The sequence below is a fragment of the Centruroides vittatus genome, unplaced genomic scaffold (genome assembly GCF_030686945.1).
Source record: "Centruroides vittatus isolate TY-2023 unplaced genomic scaffold, ASM3068694v2 contig_223, whole genome shotgun sequence".
Lineage (NCBI taxonomy): Eukaryota > Metazoa > Arthropoda > Arachnida > Scorpiones > Buthidae > Centruroides > Centruroides vittatus.
The window spans coordinates 365,861-379,825 of record NW_027121388.1 but is presented as its reverse complement, the minus strand read 5'-3'; the positions used below and the strand labels follow the sequence as shown (position 1 = coordinate 379,825).

At 31.6% G+C, this 13,965-nt stretch overlaps 1 protein-coding gene across 1 annotated transcript; it reads left to right on the top strand.

Moving 5' to 3' along the window:
* The first annotated feature begins 2,609 nt into the window (after nucleotides 1–2,609).
* Nucleotides 2,610–4,435, top strand: LOC136970986 (peroxisome proliferator-activated receptor gamma-like). Its single transcript, XM_067265468.1, has 5 exons — nucleotides 2,610–2,749; nucleotides 2,867–3,183; nucleotides 3,774–3,896; nucleotides 3,959–4,186; nucleotides 4,304–4,435. Exons 1-5 carry the CDS (start codon nucleotides 2,707–2,709, stop codon nucleotides 4,316–4,318), a joined length of 726 nt encoding a protein of 241 aa, XP_067121569.1. The 5' UTR covers nucleotides 2,610–2,706; the 3' UTR covers nucleotides 4,319–4,435.
* The last annotated feature ends 9,530 nt before the right edge of the window (nucleotides 4,436–13,965 follow it).

The window sequence follows — 13,965 nt, the reverse complement described above, 5'->3', positions numbered from 1 at the left end:
TGCTATCCTTCTAGAATGTACAACGTTCGCTTGAAAATAAGTGTATATTTGTACATTATAACTATATTAAAATTTTAGCTTAAGCGTTTTTATTGTTGAATTCAAGACGTTCCGATCGGAGGTGAGTTTAAATTTGTATATTATAACTGTATTTTGACGAATTTTTTAAGAATTGTGTCTAAATTTGACATGTCCAACCCGCGGCCATCTTAATGTTTTTGTGCGACCGTTTTAAATTAGATTCTATAGATTTTTATTACAATGAAATATCACATGTTTTGTATATACCGCTAGTTACGATAGAATGAATGCATAAATTCCATATATTTACGATCTGGATGAGAAGAGAGTGTAGTTTCAAAAAATTTATTAACATTATATATAGGTTGAATGTTACGTTCGAGTTTATCTTTTAATACGAACTAATTGTATTGAAAATTATTGTTGAATCCAACGTAAGAACGTAGACTTTCCGGTTCGCAGATTGTGGAGTTTATTACACCGAGAAATGTTCTGTTCAAATAAATCAAAATATTTACAGCAAATGTAAATTTATTTAGATACTATAATTGATGAAAACTTATTTTACTGCAATTCAATAATTCTAAAGCTTTTTTTGTATTTAAGTTAATGTCTAGAAATACTCTAAATACGTTGTAAGTTCTGAACTAACTATTCTACAAATAAATACACATTAGTTATGTCGAATTGATAAAATTTCAATGAAAGTTGAAAGATAGAACTTGATTGAATATAAAATTGAAAAGAATAGTCAATTAAACATTTTTAGAACAGGGAACATTATTACAACTTTAAATAACCAAGAAGGCTGTCGTAGAAATTAAATGAAGGTTACAGAACAATTACTCGTACAGTACATTCAGTCATTCTATGACAATTGTACAATACAAACAATAGAAATCTTAACAAGAAAGCATTTGCCAGTGTCTTCTATTAAGGTTTTTGCATACATTACACAAATACAAAACGTTCTCTAACAATCATTACACATCAGGAAAAAGCAGTACATCACTGGATACGACACAACATCTCAGATTTCTTATTACGTATGTTAAACAATTCAAGACCAGATATTTTTAAAGAAATTGTTTAAATCCATTCTGGTTTTGCGCTCTTAAACCCATTGTGCGATAAATTAAAAACACAAAATATGAATTTATATCTGATTTTAAAAATTCAACGTAGCGATATAATACATATTTTTACGCCATTTATATTAAACACACAATACCCTACATCTTTAAAAGGACAGTTTAAATCGCGTATTATAGGTTACACATCGTTACTCTATTGACGAAATTGAGGTTTAATGTAAATAATGAAAAAACATCTCACATACAGAAACGAATTCTGAAGGAAGACACAGCGCTGAATCCATCGATGACTGAGAAATATACAAATGTTTAGATTCAGACAAAGAAAACTCACAGTTTTACGCACATATCATACAAACTCTAACAAAATCAGAATTTAAAATTCGCCATTTCAGTAATTAATATTTACTAAAGTGAATTCCGAAACGTAAAAATTATTTATGTTAATTGATTTGGAATTTTGAGCGTTTGTAGCAATTTTATAATCAAAGTATTTAAGCAATAAAATAATGTTATAATAATTAGCCCTTGTGATCATTGTTACTCGGTGATACATTACGTTTTCGATGATATCTTTCAATTGGGTACACATCAAGTTCTGCTTTAACATGTGTAAGACAACCAGAAAGTCATGACACGCTGAAAACCGTGTACAAGATGAAGCAGTGACAAAAAAGTGTTTACAATTAGTTCAAACGTTTCTTGAAACTTTTGAACCAATTGAAACGAATCTCTTGATGATGTGCCTGTAGTAAATGGTCCACAACTTCTAAGTCATTCGATAATGTAGAAGAGTTCGTGATCAGATGTTGCGGGATCGACGACTGAGTGTTCGCATGATGTCTGAAAACCGTTGACAGAAGACTAGACGTTGGTTTCTTCTCCATGACAATGCGCTTCCACATTGTGAAGAAAGTTGTAATAGTGCAAGAGTTTCTGGCTACGCGTGAAATTGTTGAGCTGAATCATTTGCTTTACTTACCTGATTTGGCTCCTGATGACTTTTTTGTTTCCACAATTGAAGGGATAGAAATTTACAGATATTCCGGACATCCAGATCAGCATGGCGTCCATCGTAAACGCCATACCGAAAAAATATTTTTGTAAAGCACGTATTTATACGAACGTCGTCAAAAGTGCATTCGTGCAAGGTGGCAGCCTACTGCTCTGGGGGGCCCGGGATCGATTCGCACGGGTCGAAAATCCCCAAGAATTTTTCGGAAGATAATTGGACCCAATCCTTTATTACCCAACAAACCTATTGTGGGCCTGGCTGAACCATAATATGCTCACTAAATAAAGCTCTCTTAATGCCCGCAGGCAAGGAAGTGTTAAAAAACCTTCTTTGTTTGTTTTATCACAATTGATAATTTCAGAAATCTCAACAAATTCTGGTAATTAATATTTATAAAATATAAGAAAATTAATTAAAAAATATCGTTGATTCTGTAATTATTATGCAAATAACTGCTGAAAGTTTATCGTATAAAAGGAATAATTGAGACTTCATTTTTCTCATAGCAGCAGGAAAGTTTTAACGATTTTATCTTAAATATATATTACTTTTTAAAATAGTTTTAATCATTTAAATATGACGAATGTCGAACAAATTAAACAATTCAGATCAGGAAGAGGTAATTAAAATTTTATTCTTTATATATTGTTCCATTAAATAATTTTTAAAATTTATATAACAATAAAAATACAGTATATGATAAAGTAAATAATCTACATTCTTATTTACTTTTCAGGTGGGAATATAGTTTCTATATGCAAATGCTGCGGACATCAAGCATGGACAGACTATTATGGATATTTTGCGTGTAAATCTTGCATACATTTTTTCATTAATTGCATCAGAAAGAGGAAAACTTTCTCCTGTGTGCACAATGACGGAATGTGTCGATTACAGCGAGTACAACGACTTAAATGCAATTTTTGCAAGTTATGGTACTTATACAAGCTAGGAATGAAGCCAAAAATGTATGGAAAACATGAAAATAACTGGTATATGAAAGACGTCTTACCACAGTTGAGAAAAAGAACAGTACGACAGTACGATCCTAAGGTAGTTATTTTTTTATTTTCCTGGCTATTATGTATACATAACAACGGAACATATTGGAATCTTGTCAATTTTGATCCTCCTAGTTTTTGCGAATGTTGACGTTTTCACATCATTCGAACCTCAATATGAAAAAGATGATAAAAAAAGTTCCGTGTATGTTAGTGTCTATTTTACTTAATATCTCAGGATGGGGTAAAGATGAAGGAACGAAATTTGGCATGATAGCTTGTGTACAAGGCCATTGATGATGTGTAATTTTGGTGGTTAATAAGGGACTGTGTAGTGAGGTAGAAGAGTGTCATATGACGTATCTCGAGAAGGGTCAGACTTAATGAAGATGTTATTCGTTATTAGTATTTACATTTTTTAAAATAAAACACATCTCTATTTGATAAGGATTAAAAAATATATAATTTTTTTTATAACAAAATCTCACGAGAGATGGCGTCACACATAAGTTTATTCATTGCATTAATAATATAAAAGTTATTTTTAAATATAATTTTATAACAGCCAAGAAAGTTACGCAACTCATTGCTAGATTTTTAAAAATTTTAATTTAGTGAATAATTCTCTTGCTTTAATTTCAGAATGCGAGTATGTTAGCGGAACGGAATTTGATAGATAAATTCTGGTCTCAGAATATTAAAAAAAATGATGCTTGGATGAAATTTGTTTTACCATTAGTAAAAAAAACTCGGAGAAGTATCATGGTAATTATAATAATTCTTTATCCCTAATTATATAACAAAATTAATATAATTTTTTTTCGAAGTCGAACAAAACTATAGTAAAAAGAGGATGCATTATGGTAGCTGTTGATGAATCTTTGCACGCCCACGATGTACTAAAGTGTGAATTTCAATACTTTGATCCTTATAAATGCTATATTTTAGCTCACCAAAACCTCGGAATTGATTGTTTGAATGTTATACGCAAGTTTCTTAACTGTTCTGAAAGCAGTTTTCCAACTTTAGAACAAGCAAAGAATTATGTTTTTTCGGTATGTAATACTGAAAATCTGTATAAAAAAATAATAGTTGTATTTAACTTTGATTTTTATATAGAAAAAAACGTTTTCTTTATGTCGAATTAATACAGTTTATTTTCTTTATTACAGGGTTTATTGCCTTAATTACTTGTAAATTTTATCAATGTTTTAACTCTGATGTAGGAATTTACTTAAAATGAACGTATGTTTCAATGAAACCTGTACGTATTGTATTTTATCCGCTATGTAATGATATAATGCATCAAAGATAATCAGAATATAAAAACTAAATTTTTCGATAGAATGTTTTTGATTTGAGAAATAAAATGAAATTTTGGACAACTTTTTTTCTGTGTGATTTGCAAAAAACTTTACTTATTCTTTCAAACTGATTCTTCATTTCATGCCACAAGTAATTTAGAATAACTTAAGTTTCCAGACATTTCAGTAAAAATAAATTTATTTGAAAGAAAGTGAATAATGGAGAAAATCTTTCGAGAAACGGAGCTTGAAGACAACTTTGATTCTGGGTCGCGAGCGATACTTCAGGTCAATGATTTCCATAACATGGTTAACAAACCCTAGGAAATTCGCATCAATTGTTCAGAGGATTCGTGCTAAAATTACGGAATAAGCTGAAGCTTAATTAAATTTACTCTGCTTAATTTTACTTTGTATTGAAAGTTAATGAACTACGGTAGTGCACTAAAATAATTTGGTATGGTTGGATAACGCATCGAAACTCATGAAAGAGATCTATCAAAGAATGATTTCCAGGGAAATTTTCTATGAAAAACTGACCATATTCAGGTTTTATAAACATGAAGATAATCTAGAGAAATATAGCCTATAGATACGCGAATCCATAACCAATTACAAAGTTTAGTGATATAGTGCCCAATTAATGGTTATTTGTATGTAACAACTTTCGAAATATACAGAATTATTGTGGAAAGTATTTAATTTGTAAAAAGTCTGATTGCAGTATAAATTGACACTTAGTTGTACAGTCTGATACGAATTTTCCAAATTAGAATAATGACCAATGCACATTACTCGAAAGAATATATTCAAATACATTACATATTTTACATTATCAACTATTTATAGATTTCTATAATATGAATAAGTTGCTTGAAGACGAATTTTATTCCAAAGTAGTTCGCGAAAGAAAGTACCATAGCGTAGTGTTGCACTGAAGGTTTAATCTGAAATTCCCACTTTACGTAACTGCTGATTCATACGTAATACAGAAATAGAACCCACGACAAAATATAAAAATGTAAATAAATATATATTTTTGGAAAATATACTAGTTTTTCTTTTACTTTGGGGGTGCTAAGCCCCTTGGCCCATTCTCTACATCCGCTACTGACATGATGACTACAGCTTTAAGCGTTATTGTGAAGTTGTGGACTAAAAGCTGTGAACAAGACATCTGTAAAATTTAGTGATTGGCCCTAATTTTATGGATTTTAAATGAAATGACGTTGTTTGTTGATCAACTAGATTAAGAAATGCAGAAAATAACAGAACGCATTTTCGCAAGAAAATACAGAACGCATCCATTGTAATGATTTATCACAGGCCTAGTGGAAAACCAGTGTACACCGATCGCGGATTCGTGCCGAGCAAACGGGCCGGTAGCATAAAGTGTTCTGGATTTTCTTTACGTGTCTAATACTTTAATAGGAGCCATTTTCACATTAAAATTTCCATGGATGAACTTTTCCATATGGAAGATCGGCATGTGTTACATTACTTTATTACATCTATTTAAATTGTAACGTCAAAGGTTAGCTTCCTGTTCATACGATCCTAATCTTTAATTGGACCACTATTGAATGGTAATTTGCTCTATGTATAGCTTACACTTCTGTTCCTTTGACAAAAGTTTTTATTTCCCAAATTCTCGAACTGTGTTAGAGCGAAGCCATGTTGTACGAAGGATTCCTGTAATTACTTCTTTAATATATATCATTTTTATTTTATTCAGAATTGAAAATATCTCTTAAGTAGTCTCAATATTATAAAAAAACAGTGCAAATATAAAATTAAATTAAATTTTATTAATATTTTATACATGAAAATAATTGTGAAATATCTATTAAGTTTCAATAAAGAGAATTACACGTTAAAATTATTTGAGATAAAATTCACAAATTTTGTCTGTAGAAAGTACAAAATATTTTACAAATTGTTATGATATGGTGATCTTTGGGTTTCCTACTCTGGAGGAATTATCTCACCCTAAAACATTAATTGCATTTCATAAGGATTTTACTATTTCTAATTATTTAAACGAACAGTTATAAAGTATTTAGAGTGATCACAATTAAGGAGTAAATGTTTAGGGTTGTCCGTAGAAAGAACTCTTGGCGAAATTTCAGTTTAATTTGGTATACATACTGTCTTCAGTATTCGGTTTCAATTTGTAGAAACAATGTTAATTCGGTAAAGGCAAAATTTGGTAGTTATATTCCCTTAATCTGCATAATCCGTACGTTTTTATCGAATTTCTGGTATAAAAACACTCGCAAATCGTTCGTTTAATTCTCAGACCTGTGAACAGTCATTGTGCTCGTGCCTGATGGTGTCTTACTTAACTTATGTCATATTGATGGGCAGTTTGAAATTTTGCCTATTCAATTTTTCTTTCTACAGCGACGTCTAAACACGTACATTTTAATTATGATCACTTTGTACTTACCTTAAAAATGAAAGCAAGCATTTGTTTCAAATCGAGTTTACATTCTGGACAAATCGATAGATATAGGCGTAACAGGTGCAAAATAGGTTTTATTGTACAGTAGCTGGAGTATAGTTTACATTGGTAGGGATCAATATAACGATAGTTGGATACAAGCACATCGTGAGCATGAATTGATTCGTAAATCGCAACTATCATCATTCCTCTCTGACGAACGTCAAGATCATCATTCATCTGAAGAAAAAGAACACCGTTAGACTTACAAATAAAAATCAGATAGTGTCATGTACTGTACATAAAACACTTTCACATTGAGAACGATTCCAGTGTTTTATAACGTTATGCAAATTTTAAACTTATTTGTTCATAAATAATAATATTTAAATAATATTTTTATTTGTCCCCAGATTATGTAAGACTATATCAGAATATAAATAAGACAGATCAGATTTCAATTGACGCTTTTGCTTCTATTACTGCTGTTATGCAGTATGGCTACTGTGTAACTTTTTATCATCTACCTTCTGAGCTGAAAAGTGGGCCAGCCCCACAAAAATATTTACTTTTGTAAGGTATTTGTAAATCGTCCATGTGTTGTTTAGTGTGTTTCTTGAGGAAAAACACCTTAAATAATTGTAAGCAGAACATCTTTTCTTTCCTTCAATGCAAGAATGTTTTAGTATTTTCGATTTTGATGTTATTAGATTTGGAAATTTCAGTTGAAACAACTGAAATTTCCAATGTTTTCCCAGGTTCTCTTATCTACAGTTACCATTTACTCTTTCATTATGCTAGCTGCAATGACGATAATATACAGCCTGTGCTCGAAAATGGAGATTGCATACTTTTGAAATACAAATTTACATCCCAAGTGAAATTGCTGATCGAATTGTGCTCAAGTTTTAATTACCATAAAAAGTTTGTCAATTGTGCTTTCCTTATTATCAACTCAAGCAAGCTTCCTAAAGCAGATAATTTTAGTTACGTTTGCTTCAAACACCATAATGGTAGAGACATCCAGAAGCTGGAAAAGGTTATTATTTGCAAGGTTTAACTGGTGTATATTTGAGTATTCAGGCTTATTCAATTCAAGCTAAAATAATCTTAATTAACGTTAAAAACACATTTTTTTTCTGATCTTGATAAGTAATGCATACGTGAGTCGAAGATTTAAAATAAATTTACCTGACGACCTTGATTAAATAACATAATTTCTGTCTCAATCAGCGTCAACCATTCGTAATAAATGTCTTCATAAGTGAAGACAAATTGTCGAATCATTTGTCTTTCCGCGGATAACAACACCTAGTTAGATAAAAATTATATATAAATCGTTGTTTTATTTTAACATATACCTTGAAAAATGTTATTTACATCTGTATTGTGTCTATATGAATATAAATGATTTAATATAGGATACATATCTCGCATGTAATATCCATTTTCATGTCTTCCAAATTTGACGGGCATCACTCCTGCCTTATACAATCGTTGTAACTGACAAAATTCACATCTCCTCACTGAATCTCTTCTGAAAGTGCATATTCCAATAGCATTAATACAGGCATAGCAACATCTCTTTATAATTGAATATATGAAGAACCGGGTACAAGGTCTGCAAGTATGATTCCCATAATAATCCGTCCATGCGTCACGACCACAGTTTATACAGCGGGATATTATTACACCACCTTTAAATTAAATAATAGTCTTAAAAATAATTGCATGTAAAATATCCCTCGTAATTACTTATAAAAATCTATGTAATTTACTAACTTATACAAGGTGAGTGTTTTATCCTGAGACAATGAAATAACTTAATTGGATCTCATTATTTTAGGGAAAAATATAGACAAAAGTTGTAGTGTTTCGAAGGGCCAATCAATTGATGACCTTAGATGTGACCTTGACCTTCAAGGTCATTTGAGGGTCAAGTCTGTTTTTTCAATGGGGACACACATATTTGACCCTGGCAATGGAAAGAGTGGGAAATTTCACAACCAGATATACCTTTCACCTTATGGTTTAAATCAAAGGTCAAAATTATTTTAAGGTTTAAATTATAAGCTTTTTCTAATGAAACCAAACTTTATATTACAGGAATAGGCAAGGAAGTAAAGTGACTCACCGAAACCAAGCAACGCAATAGTGAGAGGCAAGGGTACTCACTGAAAATAAGCACCTGAAAGGGAGCATAAAACTACTACGTCCATATTGTTACTCCTGAATAGTGCTGAAAATAGTGAATGCTTTTAAAGGTCAAAGTAATAAGGTCACGAAAAAATGTCATGGAAAATATTTTACTTTGCTGCCCATTCTAGTAATAAAATGTATGGTTTTTCCCATTAGAAAAAGCTTATAATTTAAACCTTAAAATAATCTTGACCTTTGACCTAAACCATGAGGTCAAAGGTAGTGAAATTTCCTGCTCTTCCCATTGCCGGGATCAAAAATATATGTTCCCATTGAAAAAACAGACTTGACCCTCAAATGACATTGAAGGTCGATGTCACATCCAAGGTCATCAATTGATTGGCCCTTCAAAACCCAACAACTTTTGTGTATACCTTTTTCCCAAAATAATGAAATCCAATTAAGTTATTTCATTCTCTCAAGATAAAAAACTCATCCTGTATATATCTTCCATATATTAATCACGGGGAGGATTTAGGTCAAGCTAAGTAAAGAAAGTTTTTGCTTTCAAAAGTAAATATTTGACACTTTATATACTATATAAACGAATATTACCATAATCGACTATAATAAGTGAGTTATTAATTCTTCCACTGCGATTATGCAGCAACTAGAAGTAACTTGTTGTTTAACAGAAATATTTATGGCTGAATGTTTCTAAAAAGACACTTTGTTAAAGGTAAAATATGACTTAGGAGCAAAATTATACTAATAGTCTAAATAAAGTCACTTAACATGAAAATTAGCAAAAGTAGAAATGAAAAATGATGAAAAATGCAATTTTTAAACGGTTTACGCTGTAACTTCAAAGGCGTGACCTTGAAGGAGCAGGGCAGTTCGCTGGGGAAAACACCACCAGACTTGTCTCAAAGAACACTGATTCGTTGATCTAAAATCTCTCGTAATAGAAATTACCGATAAAAGCTTAGAAGGCGTTTAAACAAGAACTTGAAAAGCCAATTCTCGGCATGGTCTTTCATACACTTACTATACAGAGACAACTTTTCGCGAGAATATTTATAAATAGAAGGTGGTAACAATAACCTCATTTGTCAAAGTAGAGTCATCCAACCAAGACAACATCCAAATCAAACATAAATCGTGACAAGCTCATCTACGATCGACGTAATGAATTTATTACTTGATATCAAGAACACTGCAATTTTTAGATATTAATTTAACCACGTATTTTCATATTAACATAAATCGTGTATTATTATGTTGAATATTTAAAAAATATATTACCTCTGTTTGATCTAAACTCGATAATTTGCTGTGAACTACTCATTTTTATTAATTATGAATCCAACTGACACAGTACTTAACGAAAACCACTATTGCCCTTCCTCATTTGCATAATATTAAGTTTCTTTATAATTATTCTTTTTAAGACTTTACTTTATTAATAGAACAATAATATTTTTTTATATCAAATTAATACAAAGTAATATTTATTGTTGATAAAAGAGTAATAACGAGAGTATGTTGGGATCTTCTAGGTGGCATGCAGCGAAATAAGCAAACCAATGAGACAGTTCATTTTGTATGAATCGCATTATGTCAATTGCATTGCATAAAAATAAGCAAAAAATAAACAAATAATAAGCAAATAATTACATCTCAAATGGACTATGCTATTGTTTTGCTTGATATAGCCTTTGTTATTCAACTGTGTTTGAGCCACTTTACTAGAAAACTACCACATTGCTTAACGTATTCGACTGGATTGTAACTGTCTTAGGATGCTTTATGGAAATGCGAAAAAAAGAAGAAACAGATGAAAAAAAACTTTTCGAATAGGAACTCACATTCTATATGCAGTTTATACAGAACAGGGATACGGGGTTGTCGCGAGCAATGCAGAAGTTTTCTTCGTCCTCAAAAGTTTAATCCGTTGAATCTTGTATTTTTTTCTTTTCTCCTCTTTTGAGTAGGCTCACAGTCTCACGCGCAGTAGTTCGCAGTCTCACTTCTCAAAGACAACAAAATGGTGATGATGGAGCAGGCCGTCAATCTGTCGAATATCAAAAACATGTCCAAGAAAGTAAACTAGAGGCTCACATTCAGCGCCGGATTAAGCCTCTAGCAAACCCTAGACAAAATTTAAATTGGGGCCCCATTTAAATAAGTTGCTTCTAAACAAATCTTATATAATGTGACATTAGCGTAGCTAGCATGGGTGACACCCGGTGCGGATATCGTGGTGTCACCCAGGAATATTTCTAGATGGTGCGAGAGATCTCGTAGCGGAGATTACTTCTGACCCACGGATGGCTGTTGACCTTTTTTTTTTGTTTTTAGGTAATGGCTACTGAAGCCGGGCCCCTTCGAATTACGGGCCCTGGACATTTGCCTACTTTGCCTATTCGATAATCCGGCCCTGCTCACATTATTACTGAGAGCAATGAAAAAGCTAATAAATTGGCTAATCATGTAGCATCGTCCTCTCTCTTATTATTTTGCCAGGAGTTATTTGTACGTTATTATTCAAATGACATTCTCGAATCAATGCTGGCAGCATAAAGTTTGGGCATTGATTTCAATATGACCGAAATGTTTATTCATCAAAATCACCATGTATTTCCATATTAAGCTTATTGGGCTGCGACTTGGAAAAATTGTAGACCTATAAATTCCTACTCTCTTTCCTTAATATCGAGAATGTAATTAGATACGTGAAGTCTGAGACCAGATATGGAAACCTTAGGAGCAGCATGTCCCGATTGACTGTACAAAAGCTTCAGGTTTGCACCGAAGTGTTTAAATTAAAATGTTCTCCTCTGAAATCAGTTAATAGATGATCTGCACGACGCTATTGTTAAAAGTTAAAGTATGACGTAGGAGCAAAATTCTACTAATTTGAGGTGGAGAGCATATATTTTAAATGAAATAAATTAAAAATATGATTAAAAATTGCAGCCCTGCACAATAAATAATTTCTCGTTTACCGTTAGTTTTATCTCACTCTGTTCCTCATTAACCTTGACAACTTCAAATCATATGAATATCACTATGTAAACAAGAACAGTAAGTTATGTAATTCATGTAATATTCTTCGCTCTTTTATACTCGATCGCTCGCTGGTGTGAAGGTTTGCTGCGGCAAACAAGTGCACGCGCTTGCCGTCATTCGAAGCATTTAACACAGCCAGATTGTATCGAAAGCTTGCGGTACCCAGTCCGCATACATGTATTGTGTACAGAAGCAGATCTACATACAGATTAGTGGGGCTTAAGCGCTGGGCCTCCAATGTCGAGGGCCCACAATAATTGAATTATCATCATAAATTTTTAATACTTTTTCATTATAATATATTTCATATATTTCATGTATAGATATAATTGGCTTTGTTTTATTTGTTGCATACGCATGCTTGGAATGCAAACGAGGAGCAAGTTTCGAAGGTTTCAAAATTTGCTAAAATTGCTAAAATTTCGAAAAATTACTACGTACAAGCGCCGAAGTGATCAGAAACAATAATGAAAACAAGTTTTTAATACTTTTAATCGCAATGCCTAACAAAATTACCTTTTTAGGCTGCAATTTGAAAAATTGCAGAACTATGAATTCCCAGTGTTGTCCAGTTTCCGTATTTCCTCAATCTCGTTCACAATGAAATTATCCTCGTTTCTTAGTAATTATAATAGCAAGATTGTGAACTGGGTTATGAAGTATAAACGAGAATTAAAATTTCTTTTGTCGAATATGGACAAGGGTCGACGTCAAGATTATTTTTAATTTTTATGTTATTTAATTGTGTTCATCGGTTATTTTTGGAAGTTGATTTATCTAAATTACGTAGTGAATTGCAATATTTATGTTCGTGTCCAGACTAAATTGGCAAGTCACTCTTAGACAAAAAACATATAATTTATGACGATTGGAATAAAGAAGCACTGAAACAATTATGTGATTAAATATTAATTTTTGTTGTGTCATCTACCAGTGCGTGTGTTATTTTAATTCTTACAGTTTATCATACAATTATACATTACCTATCAAGTGCGTTTCGCTACATTAACAACATTTTCGACTCCTCAGTAACAATATAATTCAATGCGCGTGCAGTGTATTTTCAGTTTACAAATGTATCTCAACTTCCATCAACGTTAATGCCATTATCTAAATTTAATAAAATGTAAACTATTCTTATTTATTATTGAAAAATGTCTTTTAATAGTACTTATTTCTTTAAACAAAATTTATATCTGATTACTATTGATGACACAATGTGCTTCACTACAATATATATGCTATGGTGACGTCATAATACCAAATGTGAGAGCTGTTTGAAGCTCTTTTACCGGTTTTGCATTAATGTATTTTTACTTCTACATAATAAGATGACTTTCACAAGAACAAATCATCTTATAAATTCTGCCACGTGTTTTAAAGTTCTTTATTTCTTTTCTTTCTTCATGTAATATTCTTAATACTGTATTTGTTTAAGAAGTAACTACATTTTAAGTATCTTATAATGAATAACAATTCATTATAAGTTAGAAATTACGATAAATTTCGATAGCAGTTAATCATATTTAGTCATTAATTATTCTATTGTCAAGCTTAGTCGTACGTTTGAAGTTATTTTTACTAGAAGCAGAACGTCTCAATCAAAAATGAATAGGGATAATTCTAAATAAGATAATTTCTTAGAGCTGACGTAAGTGTATTTCTGTGTAATCAATTTTTATTTCCGCTAAATTTCAAAAAGTAGTTTTAATTCTTTGAACAACAGAAGTCTTCCAATCAATCTTTTAACAGGAATCGGTTGATGAGTGAAGGTGAATTGTGTAATAGATACAAATATCGGATTAACCTAAACGAGTGAGCTCCAGGAACATGCTTTTGACTGCTCTCAGAAATGAAATAAAATCTCAAAATAATG

Coding starts and splice junctions, on each gene's coding strand:
- LOC136970986 (XM_067265468.1), top strand. CDS start 2,707: ATGACGAATGTCGAACAAATTAAACAATTCAGATCAGGAAGAG. Junction 3,184..3,773: donor TACGACAGTACGATCCTAAG/GTAGTTATTTTT, acceptor CTTTAATTTCAG/AATGCGAGTATGTTAGCGGA. Junction 3,897..3,958: donor AAACTCGGAGAAGTATCATG/GTAATTATAATA, acceptor TTTTTTTCGAAG/TCGAACAAAACTATAGTAAA.